This window comes from Callospermophilus lateralis, chromosome 14 (assembly GCF_048772815.1).
Source record: "Callospermophilus lateralis isolate mCalLat2 chromosome 14, mCalLat2.hap1, whole genome shotgun sequence".
In the NCBI taxonomy this organism is placed as follows: domain Eukaryota; kingdom Metazoa; phylum Chordata; class Mammalia; order Rodentia; family Sciuridae; genus Callospermophilus; species Callospermophilus lateralis.
The window spans coordinates 18,393,926-18,415,063 of record NC_135318.1 but is presented as its reverse complement, the minus strand read 5'-3'; the positions used below and the strand labels follow the sequence as shown (position 1 = coordinate 18,415,063).

The 21,138-nt window shown below is 45.4% G+C and overlaps 1 protein-coding gene and 1 pseudogene across 3 annotated transcripts in view; one reads left to right on the top strand and one right to left on the bottom strand.

Moving 5' to 3' along the window:
* Adcy3 (adenylate cyclase 3) overlaps window positions 1-21,138 on the top strand; it is an 85,482-nt gene that overhangs the window by 42,045 nt on the left and 22,299 nt on the right. Inside the window, exon 1 of one of the 3 annotated variants that reach the window (XM_077105202.1) lies at window positions 7,444-7,527. The exons of the other annotated variants lie outside the window; for them this stretch is intronic. Within the exon in view, the coding sequence (XP_076961317.1) occupies window positions 7,459-7,527 (69 nt within the window). The 5' untranslated portion in view covers window positions 7,444-7,458. Of the gene's footprint in view, window positions 1-7,443; window positions 7,528-21,138 lie in introns of those variants that run through there. 3 annotated transcript variants of the gene reach the window in all.
* On the bottom strand, window positions 17,656-19,044 carry LOC143380626 (large ribosomal subunit protein uL23 pseudogene; annotated as a pseudogene).

Below are 21,138 nucleotides of genomic sequence, written 5' to 3'. Positions count from 1 at the left end.
ATCTCTGTACTGCAAAACAAACGAAAACCTTTACTGGTTTTATAAAAACCCTGTATGTATCTGATCTCTTATACCTTGGTGGTATCCCTCTGGGTTCTGTACTTTTCTTTTAGTTGTTGATAGACCTTTATTTAATTTATTTATATGTATGTGGTGCTGAGAATGGAACCCAGTGCCTCACACATGCTAGGCAAGTGCTTTACCACTGAGCCACAACCCTAATCCCCCAGTCCTTTTTTTAAAAAAAATTATCTTTATTTTATTTTAAATTTATTTTTATGTGGTGCTGAGAATTGAACCCAGAGCCTCACACATGCCAGGCAAGTGTATTACTGCTGAGCCCCAGCCCCAGCCCTTGTACTTTTTTTTTTTTTTTAATGGATGGTCACCATTTAGCGAGGCCAGGGAGTTCTTTGACCCTATCAGTGCCCCACTTTCCTCATCTGCAAAGTGGAAGCATTGACATTTGTCTTGCAGAGTTTTTTGAGGGTCATATGAGAAGCATGGGCAGAGCCTGGCACAGTTCAGGGGCTCACACAGCTGCATTCTAATACCCAGGACTACATGCTTCCCTGGGCAGGGTCAGCTCAGGGAGCCTAGGGAATGGCATCGTGTGCCCTAGAACTCTGGATCCCTGTGAAGCAGCCTATAGGTGCTGGCAGCCTGCACTGGCCATGCTGGCCCTCCTCCACTGTGATGCTCTACACCAGCAGAGCAGACACTGGTCTCATGACTGAGAGGTCAAAGTGAGACAGAAGGGAGAGGTAGAGGCACCAACACATGTCCCAGGCCTTGCCAGGCACAGCAGGTGCCTCTAAGTGTCCATCAAGTGGAATGAATTTGTCCATTCAGGCTTTACTCAGAGTGGGATCTTGGGCTGGTTCCTTGGCCTCTCCAGGACTCAGCTTCTCCGTACGTAGAGCCTTCTTTAAGAGACTATTGCAAGGACAAGGTGGGCTCTGTGTGGGGTTGCTCAGCTTTGTTACCATTGGGAGAGTTGGGATCCTGCTCCTGGGCCTTGAGTTTCAGTGTGCTCCTGTTTTCCTTAGGACTTTTGTGACTGTGGCCACAAGAGGGATCTCCCTGTCATTTTACTTTCTTTCAATGTCCTTGACAGGTTTTTAGTACCCTTGTAATGCCAGACCCTTGAAGTCAATTGAGTGTGCTTTCCCTTTGATCCCTGGAAGAGTTCAAGGGTGATCTGGGTTATGCCTTAAGCGTTTAGAAGACTTCATTAGTTAAGTCCCCTGGGGCCCTGTGTAGTGACACGTGCTGTAAGAGGCTGAGGCAGGAGGATTGCAAGTTCAAAGCCAGCCTCAGCAAAACCAAGGTGCTAAGCAACTCAGTGAGACCCTGTCTCTAAATAAAATACAAAACAGGGCTGGGGATGTGGCTCAGTGGTCGAGTGCCCCTGAGTTCAATCCCCGGTACCAAAAAAAAAAAAAAAAAAAAAAAAAAACGTGAAGTCCCCTGGGTCTGGAGTGTGGCAAGAGGCAATTTTTGTCATAGATGAAAGCTGTTTCAGAGTTTGTGTTCTTTTTGAGTGACTTTTGAGGTTCTGTTTTCTCTAGAAACTTGTACAGCTCATCTAAATTTCAAAAATTTGTCACAACATTCACAATACTTTATCTTTACTGTCTATAAGATTTGTAGTAATGTTCCTTTTTTTGTTACTCATAATTTGTGCCTTCAGTTTTTAACTTTTTTCGTCATGTATTTTGCTAAGGTTTATTCAGCCTCTTTGGTGAACCACCTTACATCTTTGCTGCTTCTTTCTTTGTACATTTTTTACTATAATTCTCTAATTTATGCTTTTCTGTGTGTGGTACTGGTGCTTGAACCCAGGGGTGCTCTACTACCAAGCTATATCTCCAGCACTTTTTATTTTTATTTTAAGATAAGGTCTTGCTGAGTTGCTGGGACTGGCTTTGAATTTGTGATCCTCCTGCCTCAGTTTTCCCGAGTTGCTGGATTATAGGCATAATCCCACACTGCCATAATTTATGCTGCTAACTCTTTCATTGTTTTGGCTTTACTTAGTGTCCTTTTAACTTCTTGAGATGGAACTTAGATAAGTAATTGTTGGCCTTTCTTTTCTAAAATGTGCATTTAATGCTAGACATTTTCCTCATTACTTGCTTTAGCTTGCAACACAAATTTTGATATTTTGTTTAGTTCAAAATATCTTTTGTTCTTTTTAGATATATATGGCAGTAGAGTGTATTTTGAGTTATTATAAGTACATGGAGTATAGCTTATTCTAATTAGGATTCTCTTCTTGTGATTGTACATGATATGGAGTTTCATTAGTCGTGTATTCATATATGAACATAGGAGAGTTACGTCAGAGTTACATCTGATTCATTCTGCTGTCTTTTCTATTCTCATCAACCCCCCCACCTCCAGTGCCTTGTGCATGCAAGGCAAGCACTCTACCAACTGAGCTATATCCCCACCCCTCTCTCCATTCCCCCGTGTCTAATCCAATCAACTTCTATTGTCCCCTACCCCTTTATTGTGTTGTAGCATCCACATATTAGAGAGAACTTTTTTTTTTTTTAAAGAGAGAGGGAGGGAGGGAGGGAGGGAGAGAGAGAGAGAATTTTTTAATATTTATTTTTTTTAGTTTTCAGCGGACACAACATCTTTGTTTGTATGTGGTGCTGAGGATCGAACTCGGGCCGCACGCATGCCAGGCGAGTGCGCTACCGCTTGAGCCACATCCCCAGTCCTAGAGAGAACTTTTGGCCTTTGGTTTTTTTGGGATATGCTTATTTCACTTAGCATGATAGTTTCTAGTTCTATCCATTTAACCACAAATGCTATCATTTTATTCTTCTGTATGGCTGAGTGATATTCCATTGTGTATATATACCACAGTTTATTTATCTATTCATCTGTTGAAGGGCACCTAGTTTGGTTCTATAGCTTAGCTATTGTGAATTGAGTTGTGATAAACATTAATATGACTGTGTCACCATAGTATGCTAATTTTAAGTCCTTTGGGTCAAATGGTAGTTCCATTCCAAGTTTTCTGAGGAATCTCCATACTGCTTTCCAGAATGGTTGCACCAATTTGCAGTCCCACCAGCAATGAATGAGTGTACCTTTTCCCCCACATCCTCACCAACATTTATTGTTACTTGTATTATTGATAATTGCCATTCTGACTGGAATGAGATGGAATATCAGTGTAGTTTTAATATGCATTTCTCTGTTAGAGATGTTGAAGATTTTTTATATATTTTTTGACCATTCGTATTTCTTCTGTGAAGTGCCTGTTCAGTTCCTTTGCCCATTTGTTGATTGGATGATGATGATGATGATTTGTGTTAAGTTTTTTGAGTTCTTTATATTTGCTGGAGATTAAGGCTCTATCCAAGGTGCAGGTAGCAAAGATTTTCTCCCATTCTATATGCTCTCTCTTCATATTTTTGATTGTTTCCTTTGCTGTGAAGAAGCTTTTTGGTTTGATACCATTCCATTTATTGAACTCAGGGGCACTCGACCACTGAGCCACATTCCTAGCCCTATTTTGTATCTTATTTAGAGATAGGGTCTCATTGAGTTGCTTAGCGCCTCACTTTTGCTGAGGCTGGCTTTGAACTCGTAATTCTTCTGTCTCCTGAGCCAATGGGATTATTGGCATGCACCACCGCACCCAGTTGGATTCTTTACTTCTTGCACTTTAGGAATCTTATTGAGGAATTTGGTTCCTAAACTGACATGAAGAAGAGTTGGGCCTGTATTTTCTTCTAGTAGGCACAGGATCTCTGTTCTAATGCTTGGGTCCTTGATCCACTTTGAATTGAGTTTTGTGAAGGTAAGAGATAGGGGTTCAGTTTCATTCTGCTGCATGTGGATTTACAGGTTTTCCAGTACCATTTGTTGAAGAGGCTGTCTTTTCTCCAATGTATGTTCATGGTGCTTTGTCTATATGAGGTACTGTATTTGTGTTGGTTTGTTTCTATATCTTCTATTCTGTCCACTGGTCTTCATGTTCATGGTCTTTTTATGCCAATACCATGCTGTTTTTATTACTATAACTCTGTGGTATAATTTAAGGTTTGATATTGTGATGCCTCCTTTGCTTTTAAGGATTGCTTTGGCTATTCTGGGCCTCTTATTTTTCCAAATGAATTTCATGACTGCTTTTTTCTATTTCTATAAAGAGTGTCATTGAAATTTTAATAGGAACTGCATTAATTCTTTTGGTAGTATGGCCATTTTAGTTCAAAATATTTTCTAATTTTAATCGAAATATATTTGATCTATGCACTGTTTAAAATTACATTGATTAATTTCTGAACATTTGGGGATTTAAAATTATGTTTTTGTTATTAGTTTTTAGCTCAAATCTGTGGTTAGAAAACAAATGTGGTTGATTTTGATGCACTTGAGAAAAAAGTGCATTCTTCAAAATGTTTCCAGATATCTTTGAAAAATGAAATATTGTCAATAAATATCAATTATTTTATATTTCCATCTACCCCAAGTTAATACTCTTTGGTTATAGTACAAAAAGTTTGCAATACCTTCATTTCACTTAACAACCCCTTGCGCCCCACTTTCTGGCTATTGTTGTAATGTATTTTAATTCAACATATATTTAAAGCTCCACAAGACATTAGGGTAATTTCTTATATTGTTAATACCTATCACTTGCATTCACCTCAGTTGCTCCCCCATCTTCATTTCTGTGCCTCATTTTCTTGAAGGGTTCCCTTCAGAGATCTGTTGGCAGCAAATTCCATTTCTTTTTTAAAAAATGTTGATGGACCTTTATTTTATTCATTTATCTATATGGTGCTGAGGATCGAACCCAGTGCCTCACATATGCTAGGCAAGTGCTCTACCACTGAGCCACGATCCCAGCCCAGCAAATTCCATTTCTAATAGCCTGGAAATGTATTTATTTTGCTTTCATTTTTGAAAGATACCTTTCTTAGTCCATTTTGTGCTGCCTCAACAGAATATGTGGAACTAGATAATTTATAAAGAACAAAAATTTATTTCTTACCACTCTGGAGTCTGGGCAGTCCTAGAGGAGGGTGCTGGTCTCTGGTCTGGTGAGGGCCTCCCGGCTGCATCTGCACATGGCAGAGGAGGAGCCAGCTGAGGGCCGTGTGAGGAGCAGCCTTCCTGGTCTAACACCTTCCTGGTCTCTTGATACCAGCACATTGCCAGCACCTGGATTTTGGAGGGGACATATTCAAACTAAAGCAACACTTTTTTTTTTTTTTTTTTTTTTTTGGCAGATAAAGGATTTTAGGTTGCTAGTCTTTTACTTGTGGCCCCTTGAGAGTGTTATTCCATGTTCTCCATCCTCATCATTCCTGTAGAAATGCCAGTTGTCAGATGCACTGTTGCTCCTGGTACAGTAATGGTTATTTTTTTTCCTCCGATTGCTTCTACAACATTCTCTTAGAATTTAGTTTTTCAGCAGTTTCACAGTGATGTACCTAGGGATTTTCTTTGTAGTTGCACTACTTAGTTTTCAAAGGGCTTATTGAATTGATGACTTGAAAATTTTCAGCCAGTATCTTTTTATTGCTTCTGCCCCATTCTTTCCTATCCTTCTAGGACTCTCAATATCCCTATTAGATGTTCTTATCATGTTCCATAAGTCATTGTCTGTCTCTCTGTTTCTTCCTTTTTTTAAAATTTTTAAAAAAATTTTTGTGCTTTCAGATTAAATATTTTTCTGACCTAATTCCAATTTACTAATCCTTTCTTCCTTGGTGTCGTTGAATCAATCTCATATGCTCTGCTCATTTATTAAGTCCTTAATTTCAATTATTGTGTTTTCTTCAGTTTTAGAATTAATTTTTAGAACTGGACTCTAGTTCTCTGGTTAAGCATTCAATCATCTATTGGAGGGAACTTTTTAAACATTTGTTTTAAAGTTCTTGACTGACAGTCATAGTTTCTGAAATACGACGGGCCTGCATTTTCCTATATTTCTTGTCCTGTCTCCTGGCATTTTTATTAGATGGTGGATATTGTATATGGAAATTTCTGAATGATGCTGTGTCTTTTCAGGGAGCTTTTTCCAAAGCAGATGGCCAGCATATGAGCCTCACATTGATCCAGGGTGGGGTTGAGATGATTTGAGGCTGGACTGGTCTGGGAGCTGCTCTACTACCATTCTATGCTTACTTTTAGGAAATAGCCCTTCAGAGATCTTATTAAAAGGCTGGCCCCTCTCCTGGGGCAGCTCCCAGCATGTGCAGCTGCTAAAACTGCCCTGTGCCTGTAGCCTCGTGGCTGTGACTATCTGCTTGGCTTCGTGGTCTCTTACCCCAAGCACATGCTCAAAGGGAATAGAGTGCAGAAAGCCAGGCTCACTGTTCTGTGGTTTTCTTTTCTCGGGCATCTCAGATCTTGCAGTCTAGCTGCTTGGGAATCTCTTTGCATTAGTCCTGACTTTCCAGCCCTTGGGAAGATCTCACCATTGCTCTCTGTTCAGCCTCTCAATGCCTGGTCTCAAGGGAAGAGGGTTAGGTATGCCCAGTTCACCTAAATGTGTTCCTATTCCCTCTGAGATCATGGTCCCTTGAGTCTTGGTCCTCTCAGTTGTTTCCTAGTGCTGTTGAAGACCTAGAGTGTAATTTTTTTTTGTATTTTATCCAGATTTTGTAGTTGTTCTTAGATGAAGTGTTCAGTCTGATATAAGCTCCTCTGTTATAGCAAGAAGCAAAAGATATTATTTTAAAATTATTAAAAATGTACAAGGTAAAACATTATAAAGGTATGAAAAAGAGTATATCAGGAAAAAGTAAACCATCCCCTCCTACTTCCCCTAGCCTTTCATCCACCAGGCAAGCACTATTATTATTATTATTATTTTTTGTATTAGGGGTAATTATATGTATTATACAGCTATTCTATTTACTTCCAAATGTGTGTATGTAGAACGCACATGTACATGTACACGCAATGGTAGCCTATCACTCTTGGCACTGGATCTCTTTACTGTCTCAGGGAGCATTCTAAGTCCATATTACTTTGTCCTTCTTAATGACTAGGTCACATTCCATTTTATAGATATAAGGTAATTCATTTCTCTGAGATCATCTAGGAAGACATTTAGGTTAATTCCAACCTTTTGCTACTGCATACATCACTGAAATGTCCTTATTAGGGACACCATGCCATGCTTGTTCAAGTACGTTTGAGGAATAGGAACATAGAAAAGGAACTGGTGAATCACTGGGCTTGTGCATTTACAAAGCCATTTATAAAAATTGTGGTAAAACACACATAGTATAAAATTTGCCATTTTAACCATTTTTAAGTGAACAATTCTGGGGCATTAAGTACATTCACAGTGTTGTGTGGACGTCAACCCTGTCCATTTCCAGAACTATTTCATCATCTCAAACTGCCTGTTAAGCAGTAAGTAATTCCCCATCCTCACAAGTCTCTGGTGACCACCGTTCTTCGGCCTGTCTCTGAATGTGCCCAGTTCTAGGTATTTTCTGTGAGTGGCATCATGCACCAGTGTCCTCTCGTGCCTGGCTTGCTGTGAGTAGAGTCTCTCCAGCTCATCTCTGTTGTGGCGTGTGTCAGAACTTCCTCTTCCAGACCACTGTGTATATACGGCGGTTTGTTTATCCATTAGGATGTTCGAGTGTTTATCTGTTGGCCTTCTCTTTGTTGTTTATCCTTTTGTCCATTGTGAATGTTCTGCTACGAAAATGGGTACACAGTATCTGTCACAGTCTCTGCTTTCACTTCTCTGGGGGTACATACCCAGGAACGGAGCTAATGGGTCATATGGTAGCTCTGTGTTTAACGTCTTGAGGGACCAGCCATGTGCATTTTTAATGTTGATAAATACTGCCAAATTGTCTTATACACAGGTTTAAACGATTTATATTCCTCCTGGCAATGAATGAGAGTGCACTTGGGCACTTAAAATTTCCTTGTTTACTTAGAAGCTACTTCTCTGCTTCAGGAACCCTGGATGCCCTGGGACAGTCTTTCCTTTGAAGACAAGACCCAAATCATTACCCACTCCCACATCCCTGAGCCTCCTCTTCTCACAGTGACCAGCACCAGAGTCTGGAGTCTGTACCAGAGTGGGCGGGAGGACCCACTGGCAAACTGGAACATGGGATTCACATCTAATGTTTCTGCCAATGTTTTATTGGGGACAGTGAGCCCTGATTTTCTCACCTTCTCCCTGTGTGACATTGGTACTCTGTTTCCCTGTCTTCAGATTAGTCTTCTGAAAAAGTGAGATTAAAAAAGCATGCCCCTGGGTTCTTCCTAGTACAGACAAACTAACAAAAATCCTGTTGGCACGGAGTTGTCTGGGAATCCCATGAAGGCAGAAGGCAGAAGTGAGTCTGAAAACCATGAAGTCCTATGGTGCTGTTAGCTCCTGTGATGTGGCTCCAGCCCAGGGGGAGGCACTGGCTGAAGGAAGCCTTGGAGTAGATGGGAGTTGGCTGGGTCTTGTGTCAGTCTCCTCTGTTCCAGTGGGGACAGAGGTTGCTCCCTCCCCAGGCATCAGGGCTGACGTGAATGGTGTTGAGCAGCCTGGGCTCTGGGCTGATTTAACGTCCCAGGAGCATCAGCCAGCGAGTCTTGGGAGCCTTGGGAGCTAAACGCAGGCCAGTCATGGAGGTCACATGATCCTGTTTCACGTTCCTCTTATCAAGGCCCATGGTGGGAGTGAAGGAGCCAACAGAGGGGAAATGCTTGGGGAACCGTCTGTGGAAGCCCTCCCAGGGGAGTGCACAGAAGCTGGTTTGGACGCGGCTCCTGTTTAAGACCATCCAAGGCTGATGCCGCACCAGGCTTTCCGCACGCTAACAGTGTTGAGCTGTTTTTTAAAAATTCTCAGCACCCATTTAAAAAAAATTTTTTGATAGTTGTAGGTGGACAGCACACCTTTATTTAGTTTTTTATGCGGTGCTGAGGCTCGAACCCAGTGCCTCCCACATGCTAGGCAAGCGCTCCGCCACCGAGCCCCAGCCCCAGCCCCAGCCCTCAGCAGCCATTTTGAATGCAGTATTTCTCCTCCTTGGAGAAGGGGCCTCCTTTCAGTGCTCAGGTTTCGTGTCTCACTTTGTGGTGGAAGGATGTGTCCTGCTGCTGCAGCTGTGTCACCTCTTCAAGGCACTGTCCTCTCTGGACCTCATCTTCTTCCTCTGCCATAAAATGAAGTGGGGGACGAGCAGGGAGCAGGATTCTGTGGCTCTGGTCTCCTTGTTGCCCATGGGAGCTTGTTCTCTCCTTTATGAAGATGACCAGCTTCTTGCTTGTGATGGGAGGGTGGGCAGCCATGACCCTCCCACCCCTGTCCCTTTGCACACAGTTGTCCCCTTCTGCCTCTTCAGGTAGGTCAAGACAGATAGCTTACGGGTGACAAGAGGGTCTGGAACCCTGCAACTCTGCCACATTGAACCCCCTGGCCCAAGCCTCCTCTGTCGGGCAGGAGTTTGGCCCTCTTGGAAGCCTTGTGGATGTGACACTCTCTGAGGGGGCTCTCCTTGCATCTTGAAGACTGTGGGCAGTCTGGGGAACTTGCCTGTGGAATAAGCTGCTCGGGTAGACTGTAAGCCTCTCCAGTCTTCCCTCGTCTCCGTGGGCATCTTGGGGTAGAGCTGGAGGCCCAGAGGAAAGAACTAGAGTTGTTTGTTGCGATTCCCATGTGACCTCATAGCAGGATTTAGTTGGGGACCTTGAGGGTTACTTAGCACCCCAACTGCCTCCTGGCAACAGCAGGTATTCAGAAAATCTACCCAACACACTCCTGTTACTAGGTACAAACTGCAGAGCCTCTCTGAATTCCATACTCAGAATCACTTCCCAGGCAGTAGGATGCACCTGAAGGAGGGTGTAGGGAGATGGAGGTGGCAAGGAAGGTGGTCAAGGCAGGCTTGGACTTCCTGCAGGTCATGCCCTCTTAAGTAAGCCTCCTCTGTACCTTGTCCTCCAGAGAGCATAGGACTGCCCTCAGTCCCCACCCTTCAGAGGGTGACAAGCTATAGCCTGGGCACCTCTAGGGAGAACCCAGGACTGACTGCCCCATCCACTATCTTCATCTGTGGTACCCTGGGGAACATGGCCTTGGGGGACACAGGTTGGACTTCTGTCTCTCCCATGGGGATGAGCAGGAACAGACAGCTGCCTCACTCTGCCCCTCTGCTGTAACCTGGCTCCAGGATCACCTGTGACGAGGATGCGCTGCTGCTTTGAGCTGTGGTGTTTCCCTTGGTGGATGACCTTGAGCAGGGCAAGGGGAGAGCTGCCCGTTAACCGTGAGCGTCAGGCTTCTCTCCTGGGCGCCCTGCCCGCGAGCCCTGGGACGCTGCTGTTTCATCAGCTCAGCTTCTGCTGTTAGCTTTTCTGTGTCCCCTCTCTGACCTTTGCTCAGGCTTCACTGTTCCCCTCAAGACCTTTGGCTCCGAGGACAAGGTGTCCAGATAGTATCTGCGACCTTAGCCCTGTTCTTACAGGAGTTTGGTGGGGGGAGAGGGGAGTTGGTAATGAGAGAGGCCAGTTACCTCTTGTCCTGGGGTTGCCAGCCCCTATGTGTCTGCTGTTGACCTGGCAGTGCTGATGGGGGGTGGGGACCTTCCTCCTTGGGGAGCTTCTGAGAGCGAGGAGAGGAGGCATTGGTGTGGCGAGGGAGGAGGGTGCTTCACCTCCACAGAAGCCCTGCCTCTTCCTCGCTGTGCCGTGTATTGAAAGTGGGTGGGTGAACCCATCATGTCACCTGCCTGAAAGGAGCTGCAGAGACCCCTTCCCTGGCATCAGTTTTGACTGGAATCAGTTTTGACTGCCATTGGAAGTGGTAATGTCTGACAACACAGGCTCCTAACTAGGCCACTTTTTGCATGACTTGGGCCAGTTACTTATGTCCCTGAGCCCAGTTTGTCTGTGAAATGGGAACAGAATAGGATGGTTAAGAGTCTATAAGAGACCATTCAAGCCACAAGTATTTGTGGCACTCTGCTCGGCCCTGGGGATACAGCTTCCGTGTGTGTGGGGCAGACATGAAACAAACAAGTGTACTCTGAGAGGCGGGGGACGACACTTAAGGGGAACCTGCAGGTAGAGGTAGCAGTTGAACATCTGGTGGCCTGGGAGGGCTTTCCACAGTGAGTTTGAGCACAGAACTGAAGGCAGGGAGGACGAGAGCAGCATGTAGGGGAAGGACAGTGAGTGACAGGCCCTGAGGTTTGTCTGTGAGACACCACAGAGGCCACTGTAGCTGGAGCAGGAGTGAGGGGAAGAGAGACAGGTGAGGCAGAGAGGTGACGTGGGCTAGGCCTACAGGGCTCCCTAAGGACCTTGGCTTCTCCATGGGGAGGTCTTAGGTTTTAAATGGATCAGTTGTGGCTGCTGGTGGAGAAGAGAAAGCACTGGAAGCAGGGAGGCCAGTGAGAAGCCATGCAGTAATTTTAGTGAGAGGACACTAGCTCAGGTCAGAACAGGAGGTGGCAGCAATGGGGGGTGGGGTTATTCTAGATATTTTCTGAAGGCAGAGCCGATGACTTAACTGCTGGATGGAACGGGAGACAGGAGAGTGAGGAGTCAATGATGATTAAAGATTTGAGTCTGGGGGAAACTCAAAGGCAGAATTGCTGGTTACAGAGATGGGGAATATGGTGAGAGTTGCAGGTTTTGGCTGGGGTGAGGTTGAAGTGAGACTGGCTGTGCTGAGATTGAGTGCCTGCTAAGACATCCAGGTGGCGAGCACGCACCAGGCTCTTTCAGCATGTAGATCTCCTCTTGCATTAACCCCAAGCCTGGTAGGTTCTAGGTTTTGTGCCCTCATTTGCAGACTTGTGCTTGGGCCCCGCCAGGGTGAGGACATAGGACAGTGCCTCTGTGTGCTGGTAAGCTCGGTGGAAATTGGCTTCTACCTGAGGATAATAAGTTAAGTGCTTTTGCTACCAGGCATCACAGGTGATAACCACTGTCCCAGAGCCACTCAGGGTTATAGGAGAAGCCAGCCAAAGGGTGCAAAGAAGGAAGTAGAGGTTCTGGCCTCTGCAGTGACTATATATATCAAACAGGGTCCACCTTGTATCCTGGCCTGCCCAGTTCAGAATATGGTGTGACACATCCAACTTGACAAAAGCAATGTGTAACAAAAGAACCCAGATGATCTGGCTGGGGACATATCTGGGAAAACCACAACCATGTAACTCTGTTAAACATACACGAAAAAGAAGCCAGTGAGCACTCTCTGATGGCAGAGAGTGCAGGCTAGAGGGCGAGGAAGGTGGAGGAAGGAGGGGATTGGTGGGTCTGATGGGTGGGCCTGCCCTGGAGACTCTTTGAAGTATTTGGAGTAGGATTTAAAGAACCAGGTGGGTGGCTTTTTGAGAAAAGGGAGGGGGAACTGTGAATGTGTGGTGTGCAGAAAAGAGTCTTCATCTCAGTGAGAGGGCAGAAGTGGGGGTGAGGAGTTTGCCCGTGGGTATGTGTGTAGGTGGTGGGTGATGGAGAACAGTGACCTGATGGACAAAACCCTCACTGGGGGACTATGCTTTGTTCCCAGTGTGGAAGGGACTGATGTCAAAAGGCCAGTCAGAAACTTATCTGGGGCCCTGGCTGGAAGGGCTGCTGAGGGTTTGTGAGTAGTGGAAGATGGGATGGAGCACTGGTAGGAGCACTGGCAGGGTTTACTCCTTCATTAGCCAGTGGCAAAGGGATTGAAGCCAAACCATCACCAACCCAGCACAGGTAGAAACTCTTGTCTACTTAATTTCTTTGTGCCTTCATATATGTCCATAGTTAACTCTGAGCTGATTTTTCTGGAGCAGTTCAACAGGTAGTGTGTACCTTCATGGCAGACACGACAGGACTCTCTCCTACCACTCACAGATGTGACCTTAACATCTTTCTCAACACATGGCTCTAGGCAGCTGCTCTCTGTCTCTCAGAATTGGTACATGGTTTTCCTTGGTTGCTACAGTGTTTAGGCTACACTGTCCAAAATGGTAACCATTAGCCATATGTAGTTTAAATTAATTAAAATCAAAAGTCAGTCCCTTAGTTTTACTAGCCACATTCCACATACTTAGTAGCTGCATGTGGCTAGTAGCTACCATCTTGAAGCACAGAAACAGCATTTCCATGATTGGAGAAGGTTTTCTTTTCATCATCTAAAGGGTTATGGTTTGCCCCTTGAGCCATGTCTTCTAGTTGACAGCTCATTAATTAACCAAACCTCTAAGGAGTACCTGTTCTGTGCCAGATACTCTTGGCAAGGGCTCCAGGTACCACATATGTGGTATCTTAGGGCCCAGTGTGCTGTCTCCTGTGAATGTAGTCACCTTGGCCTGCACAGTGGCCGTATCTCTGAAGACTGCTTAGGAGTCCAGGTCAATGACCAGCACATGCTCACCACTGAAGATGGTGAAGTGCTCCTGCCCTGGGAGACCAGTCTCATCCACATATGAGTGGACCACCATGCCCATCCATGGTGCTCTTTGGAGTACTGTTTATTTTTGACCTTCCCTGCACTTAGCTCAGGGACTATAGATGACCAGTGACTGTTCTTTGAGTGACTAAGGTTATTACATCTTTGGGAGAGAGGCATCTTTTGGTTGTAGCACTGGAGTTTCCAGATTTCTGGTCCTTGGTTCTTTCCACAGGGAGGGGTGAGCTCTCTGGGCTCTGACCTCTTCCAGCTACAGGCCTATACTTTCTGCTCTTCATTTCCTGTTTCCCACAGCCCCTTCTGCTCAGGTAGGCAGACCAGGATGGGCACCTGGCAGGGTCCAGTGACCTTTAACCTTCCAAATGGCCTGAAAGTTCCAAGAATCTGGATAAATTGGGAACAGAATTAGGTCAGGCAGATTTACTGAACATTTGTGGTTTTGCTCACATCCTGAAATGGTTCACAGTGCCATGTGTTTGTACAGAAGCCACGACACATACGTAGGATACACATGGGCATGTGCTTGGTCACAGTCACCCTTCAGAGAAGAAGATTTCACACACCTCATGCAGGCGCTGTATCAACATGCAGATACCCAGCCACCTGGACTCTGATGGTCTCTTCCTCCACTTAAACTCATTCTCCCTCTTACAAGGATGTTGTGGGTACCTGACTTCTCACCAGCCAAGTTCATTTATCCAGATCCCTCCTGGCTGCCTTGCTGTAATTAACTCCTGAGTGCCTCATCAGAGCATCAGCTCTAACAGCTCTGGGCCCCTGGGAGCAATGCTGGCCTCCTTCCTCCATCTCAGTCCTGAGCTAGCACAAAGTGAAGCCTGGCATGAGTCACTGCTGAGGCAAAGGGCCTTGACTGGCTGCTCCTGACAGCCTCAAAGAGGCTATGCTGTTAGACTCTGGCAGGGGCTCACAGCCCACCTGAGCAGCCCACTAAACCTGTTTTCAGATGAGGGAATCCAGGTCTAGGAGATCAGGAGGCCAAGCATCCTATTCTGGACCACTATGGCCTCTTCTGTCAGGGACCAGGATTACTCTCCAACCCTCTGTCCCAGGGCTGTGTATCACTTATGGGTGCTCATCCCACACCAGATCCAGGTGTTTTTGCTCTACCCAGAAATCCTACTAGAGACTTTGAGGGTGTGTTCTCTTTCTAGGCTTTGTTTTTCCCCAGAGAGGGGAAGGACCTTGACTTTTGTAACCATACTGTATTTTTAGGGTAACATCAGGCATCGTAGCAGAGCCCCTTCTCAGTACCTCAGGCCTCAGCTCCTGAAGTATTGCTGGATCCCTTCCACTGGCCAGCCTTCCATCCCAGGCTCAACTCCCTCTTGTCGCCTCCTCACCCATTGTCCAAGGATGAGAGGTCGCTAGATCTCAGGCCAGCATGTTCTTTGAACTATATAACTGAAAATCCTTCCCCCTCTGAAAGCAGCAGTCTATTCCCCACCAGCCTTTCCTTGTTGGCCTTCTCTTGTGAGACCTTCAAGGCTAGCCTCATCCCTTTTCCACACATAGCTTTCCTCAGACTTGAGGCCAAGGCCAGCTGAGTGATCCTTATTCTACAGAGCCCTCTCTTCTCCAGGTGGATCCTCACCCCTCAGTACCCCCTCCATGCCCAGGCTCAGGCTCCCTCACCTCATGGCACTCCTTGGTGAAGGCCTAGGTTCATCTTCTTTTTTTAAAAAAACTAATTAATTATTTTAATTAGGTATGACAGTAGAATGCATTTTGATACATTTTATACAATTGCAGCACAACTTTACATTTCTATGGTTGTACACGATGCAGCATCACACTGTATGTGTAGTCATATGTGTACCTAGGGTACTGATGTCCATTTCATTCCACCATCTTTCCTGACTCCATGCTCCTGTCCCTACCCTCCCTCCCCTTTGCCCAGTCAAATTCCTCCATTTTTCCCATGCTTCCTCCCTCCCTGTTATGTATCAGCAGTGCTTATGTATCCTCTTAATGGAATAGCAAGTACCTGGGCCTGCAGACCTGCCTGGTGGTGTAAGTCCAGGGCCCTTACTTTCAGTCTACCCAGCTCAGGATCAAGGGGCTAGTTTAGGTAACTGTTTTATGCTGTGAATTCATCTTAAATCTAATGGCATCTCATATGATAGAATTTTCCTCTCCAATATTGATATACCTTGCCTCCCTTATTCTATTCTCTTGCAGTTGGCTTTGGGGACTCAACTAAAGTCCTTTTGAATGCCATCTTGTATTTACCAGACCACTTTGGAGAAAATCTTTATTAACCTAGTGACATGCCAGTCTCACATTTTATAAATTCATCCTGTGTCTTCTGAAAAGTTTTCCTTCTAGAACATTTTACACTTTGAACAAAGAAAGATGCCTAAGAGGTCACCCATTGTATAGATGAGCAACCAAATCCAGAGGGGTGAAGTGCTTTCCCAACACTTGACAGGGGACTTAGCAGCCTAACCCCAGGTCAGTGAACTTGACTGTGCCTTGGATCAGGAGGCTACACCTCTTCTCTGACAAGTTTTTTTAAATTTCTGAGATGCTGTGTCTCTTCAGTAAAGCTGCCTTTGGAGTTAATTTCATCAGTTAATCACCTCCATCTCCTAGGCCTCCAGCTGACACACACCTCCTGGTCTACACCGTTAGATAAAATTAGCTTCATGTTAAAGGAATATCATTTTTCTACTGTCCAGTTCTCTGGAAAACTTCTACTGCCCTCCAAAAGTTATAGTCTAAGAGTGAAGCCACCATGTATCGAAACTCTAAAGGGCACCGCAAACCTAACAAAGCACTGTTCTGGGAAATGCGACCCCTTCATGCACACAAGTCATCTTCATAAAGGAGAGACAAGATGAGAGAACCTGAAGTTGGTCATTAAAATTCACCTGATGACAAATATCATTATTCAGTTATATATTATATGTATGATTATTCAGTTGATATATTCATTGAATGTATGTTCAACATATATCAATATGTAAAAGTTCATTGAAAGTTAACATATAAGAATAATGATATTCAGGGGCTGAGGTTGTGGCTCAGCGGTAGAGCGCTCACCTACCATGCGTGAGGCACCAGGTTTGATCCTCAGCACCACATAAAAAGAAAATAAAGATATTGTGTTAAAAAAAAAAAAAGAGAGAGAGAGAATAATGATATTCAATGAATTCTCATCTTTAGAATTCAAATTACTAGGAATTTTAAAGAGATAAGATTAAAGTTTTAAATTCAGTTTTGTTTTTTACCCTCAGTGCTGGGGAGTAAATCCAGGCACATTCCAGCTACATCCCAAAATTTTTAGATTTTGAGACAAGAACTCACTAAATTGCCCAGGCTAGCCTGGAACGTTATATCTTCCTGCCTGTGTCTCCTGAGTCGGGAGTACAGGTGTGGGCCATTGCCGAGGACTCTAGTTGCTCTGGAAGTGGGGAGAGGGTCAGTGCCTCAGGCCGTGCTTGTTAGGTGGTATGGGTTACTTGCAGAGGCTGTTGTCAGCTACAGGTATCTGCTTTGAGTGGCCTGTCCTTGCCTCAGTCTGAGAGGACGGTTGACAAAGGACCCATGACTGTCATTCCTCTTAGGCTGTAGAATCCATTGGAGTAGCACCTGTGTCTTCCTCACCTCTGCTCAGGGTGGCCACACAGAGGACTCTGGCAGCCCTAGTACAGAGTTAGTCTGCTATCAGTGGTCCTCTTCAGCAGGGCGGACCCTCCCTCCAAGCGGCTGAAAGATCTTTCAAGGACTGTGGGCCAAGAGAACTTTCTAGTGGCTTCAGCCCCAGAAAAGGCCTGACAAGGTTTTCTCAAATACCATTGTCAATCCTTACTAGATAAGGGTTGCATACTTCCTGGATCTTCACATCCACCACAGAACATTATCCAGTGGTGTGAAAAGCATGTATACACACACACACATACTCTCTCTCTCTCTCTCTCTCTCTCTCTCTCTCTCTCTCTCTCTCACACACACACACACACACACACACACACACACACAACACAAAACTCACCTATTCCAGGATTCAGAGAGCCCTGAATTTGAGTCATGGGTCTGCCACTAACATTGGAACCTAGAACAAACATCTCCTCTGCCTGTTTGGTCACCTGCAAAATAGAGGCAGTATTGCACATGTATGAAAGTATAAGGCAGATGCAAAGGTTTTAGCAAAGAAAGGGGACAGTTTTGATTACTGGTCAGTCGTGTCCATTTGCCTGGAGTTGCTATTTCATGAGAACTACAGAAAGAAGCCAGCCCAGGGTGATTGTTCTGTCATTTGGCTCCTTAAGAGGCTGTTGCTTCCCCTTCCCCTGTGGCTGTGGGTTGTGGGCGCCCTTGCTTCCCGACTGGCCGTAGGTCTCCTTTCTCTTGGAAGACTGGAGCTAACACAAGGACCCTGAAGATCTCACTAGGAAAATTGGCAATTACAGAGAAACTGAGGTCAGCATTAGGATCACAGCTAGAGGCAACAGGAAGTCTTGTGTTTATTTCCACTTAAAAATTATTTTAAAAAAGAACAACCACCACCACCATACAGCAATGCTGAAAAGTTTCTTCATAATTCTACCCCCGAGTTAAATTATTCTTTTCCCTTTTGTATCTTTCTGCTTTTATATGCATACATATAGCCTAACTTTATCTTCACAGAATACAATCTTGTGTCTTGCCGTTCTCTCTTATCATTTTCTTATTACAATGGTTTTCATTGTGATTTTTTTTTATATTTAGAATTAGCCAGCTGGGTTCAGTTTAGATTATACCAATTTTTTTGGCAACTCCCAAAACAACATAATCAGGAGCCAGTTGAACAAACCTTCTTCTCTCCATCAGACCTTGGCCACACCCACGTCACAGAGCTTCTTCACAGCCTGTTTAATTTGGTGTTTCTTGACCTTGACCACCACAATAAACACGAGTGTGTTTTCTTCTGTCTTGTTCATGGCAGACTCAGTGGTCAGGGGGCACTTGTTGACAGCATAGTGCTCAAGCTTCTCCTGGGGGTGCTCTTCTGAGGGTGTTCAGGTTGCCTCTGGAGCCATGGAGTCTTGGCACTGGAGGATAGGTCCAGGCAGGCCATCTTGTGGCCATGATTGCCTTTCAGCATTGCCTTCTTGGCTTTCAAAGCCTTTGCCTTGGCTTCAGATTTGGGAAGGGCAGGAGATTCCTTCTTTGCTTTTGGTACCATCTTGGTGAAAAGGACCATGATGATCATTTTTATTTTTTTTAAATTTTTTAGTTGTAGATGGACACAATATCTTTATTAATATATGTGGTGCTAAGGATTGAACCAAGTGCCCCATGCATGCAAAGCAAGTGCTCTACACTGAGCCACAACCCCAGCCCCACCATGATGATCATTTTTAATGCTGTATAATCTTCCATCCAGAGGGCATGTCACCATTTGATTAGCCGTTTACTGAACACTTGGGCTACTTAGTTTTTCCCATGAGTGTTGTCATGCTGCAGTGCAGACCTTCTTGCACATATACAGTTTTACTTCTTTTTGGTTATTTCCACTGGATAAATTCCCAGAAGAGCCATTAATGGGGTCAAAGGCTTAGAACATTCTTGTGATTCTTGAAACATATAGCATTTAACTACTATTTTAGGGAAAGCAGGCTCTGCCTGGGTTCTGGGGAGACCAAGTCACTTTCATCAGCCGTAGGCCCCAGAGCAATCCTAGCCACTCTGGGTGACCCTCTTCCCTTCCCACTGTACCCCTCTGTGGGACCCACCAGCAAGTATACTTAGATCCCTGCCTCCTTCCTTCCCCAGGAACACAGGTGATAGGGTTTTGAAGTTTTTAACATAGGCCCCAAGAATGGTTATCAGGGATCCTTTACCTGTGTAAGACTGTTTTTCTAGAAGATCCACAGTTAATATCACACACCCTTCAGAAGGGCTAAGATTAAGAAAGGGTTTAGATGCTCTGAAATATAAGGGCCAGCAAGGTCTAGTGCCAGTAGAAAGACACCAACAAAGTGGGTTTAAATGAGAAGGAAGGAACAGGGTAGGAGCCAGAGGCTTTCTGGAGAGGTGGCACATGAGGGGGTGTTGAAAGGTGTGGGTAGGGAGGGGTGTTCCAGAGAGAGTAATGTCAGAGTGAGGTGTGGTGACACACACCTGTAATCCCCCAGTGAGGCTGAGGCAGGAAGATCACAAGTTTGAGGCCAGCCCAGGCAACTTAGCGAGACCCTGTCTCAGAATAAAAAGAGCTAGGGATGTAGCTCAGTGGTAAAGTAGCCATGGGTTCAATCCCCAGCACCAAAAAACAAAACAGAGTGATGTCAGAAGCAGAGCTAGACAGGGAGGGGTGCAGAGAAAAACGAGCATTCCCCCTTGTCTACACTGAGGGCCCTGGGGAAAGCAGTGGGTGGCCAGGCTGAGGGTGCAAGGAGCAACAGCAGGGGGAGCCAGGGAGGGAGCTGTGTACAGGGGCGTTGAGGAAGTTCAGATGCCAGGTAGAAGGTAGATGGAAGGGGAGGACCAATAGGCTTGGTGCCAGGGAGGCCTGATTAGAAGCTGGGGATGGGGTGTGGCTCAGTGGTAGAGTGCTTGCCCAGGATGCATAGGCCCTGAGTTCTATCCCTAGCACCTCAGAAAATAAGAGTCCCAGCTCCTTGCTGCCCACTTGGCCTCTTCCCTCCCTCTGATCTCCACCTACCTGATGTCATTTCCTGCCCCTACACCCACAGCTACCTGCTTCATCCATTTTTTCGTCTATTTCCATGTGCCCTGTCCCCTGGGTATACCTACTTCTTATTAAAACCTATCTTGTTATCAGAATGACTTAAGGTGGACTGTTTGTACTTAACCTTGTGAGGCTGACTGTGAGGTTTCCATAAACCACAGAGGAAATTGATGGCTTAAGTTACAACCTCAGCTTCTTTCTTATGCCTTTAAGGTTGATATAACCTCTTAACCTTCAAAGCTCATATTTGCTCTTGAAAATTTATGGAAATATATCATGCAAAAAGTTCCCACCATCTCACCTCAGAGAGAAGCTCACAGCCTGCCACTTGTGTGAACTTTCCGAGGCACTTATGTTTTGGGCTCTAGGGCTGCCCTGATTTTGTGTTCCTGCCTTTACTCTCAATTCGTTGACAGTCCTGGAGTCCAGCACCAAGCAGGAGGAGGCATGTGTGGGCTATCCCTGAGGAGGCCTGGCAGTGTTTAAGGCAAATCAGGACTATGGTCAGGGACATGTAGCTCCTCACAGGACCGGATTGGACTCTGGTATCCCTAAGGTTCTATAGAGAGTCCAAAGGGGCTTTACTGGAGGGACAGGGCTCTGAAATAGAAGGCAGAAAGCTCTGACCATGTAAGCCTTGGCTTCTGGGGTGTGTAAAGGTGGCTGGGAGGACAGGAGAGCCTTCCCAGACCTGTGTTCCACAACCCCTCCCTGGTGAACCTGGGTGGGCCACCCACTCCTCGTGCCTCTATGCCTTTCATACTTTAGCAGCCCCCCTGTGTGAGCACGTGGGGGTTTGGGGTGAGGAGGAAGAAGTGGGAGAATGAAGACTTGAATGGCAGACAGGATCTTTCTTTTGTGTCCCCTTAACCATCCTTTCTTCACTAGACAGCTCATGAGGCCTGGCTGAGTGACCAGGGGTTTTTGCTGACCCTGGGATACCCCACTGGGACTAGAACACCTGTGACCCACCTGGATGCCCAGAGGAAGACCATGCCTCCTCTTTTGTGAGACATCTGCCATCTTGACATCC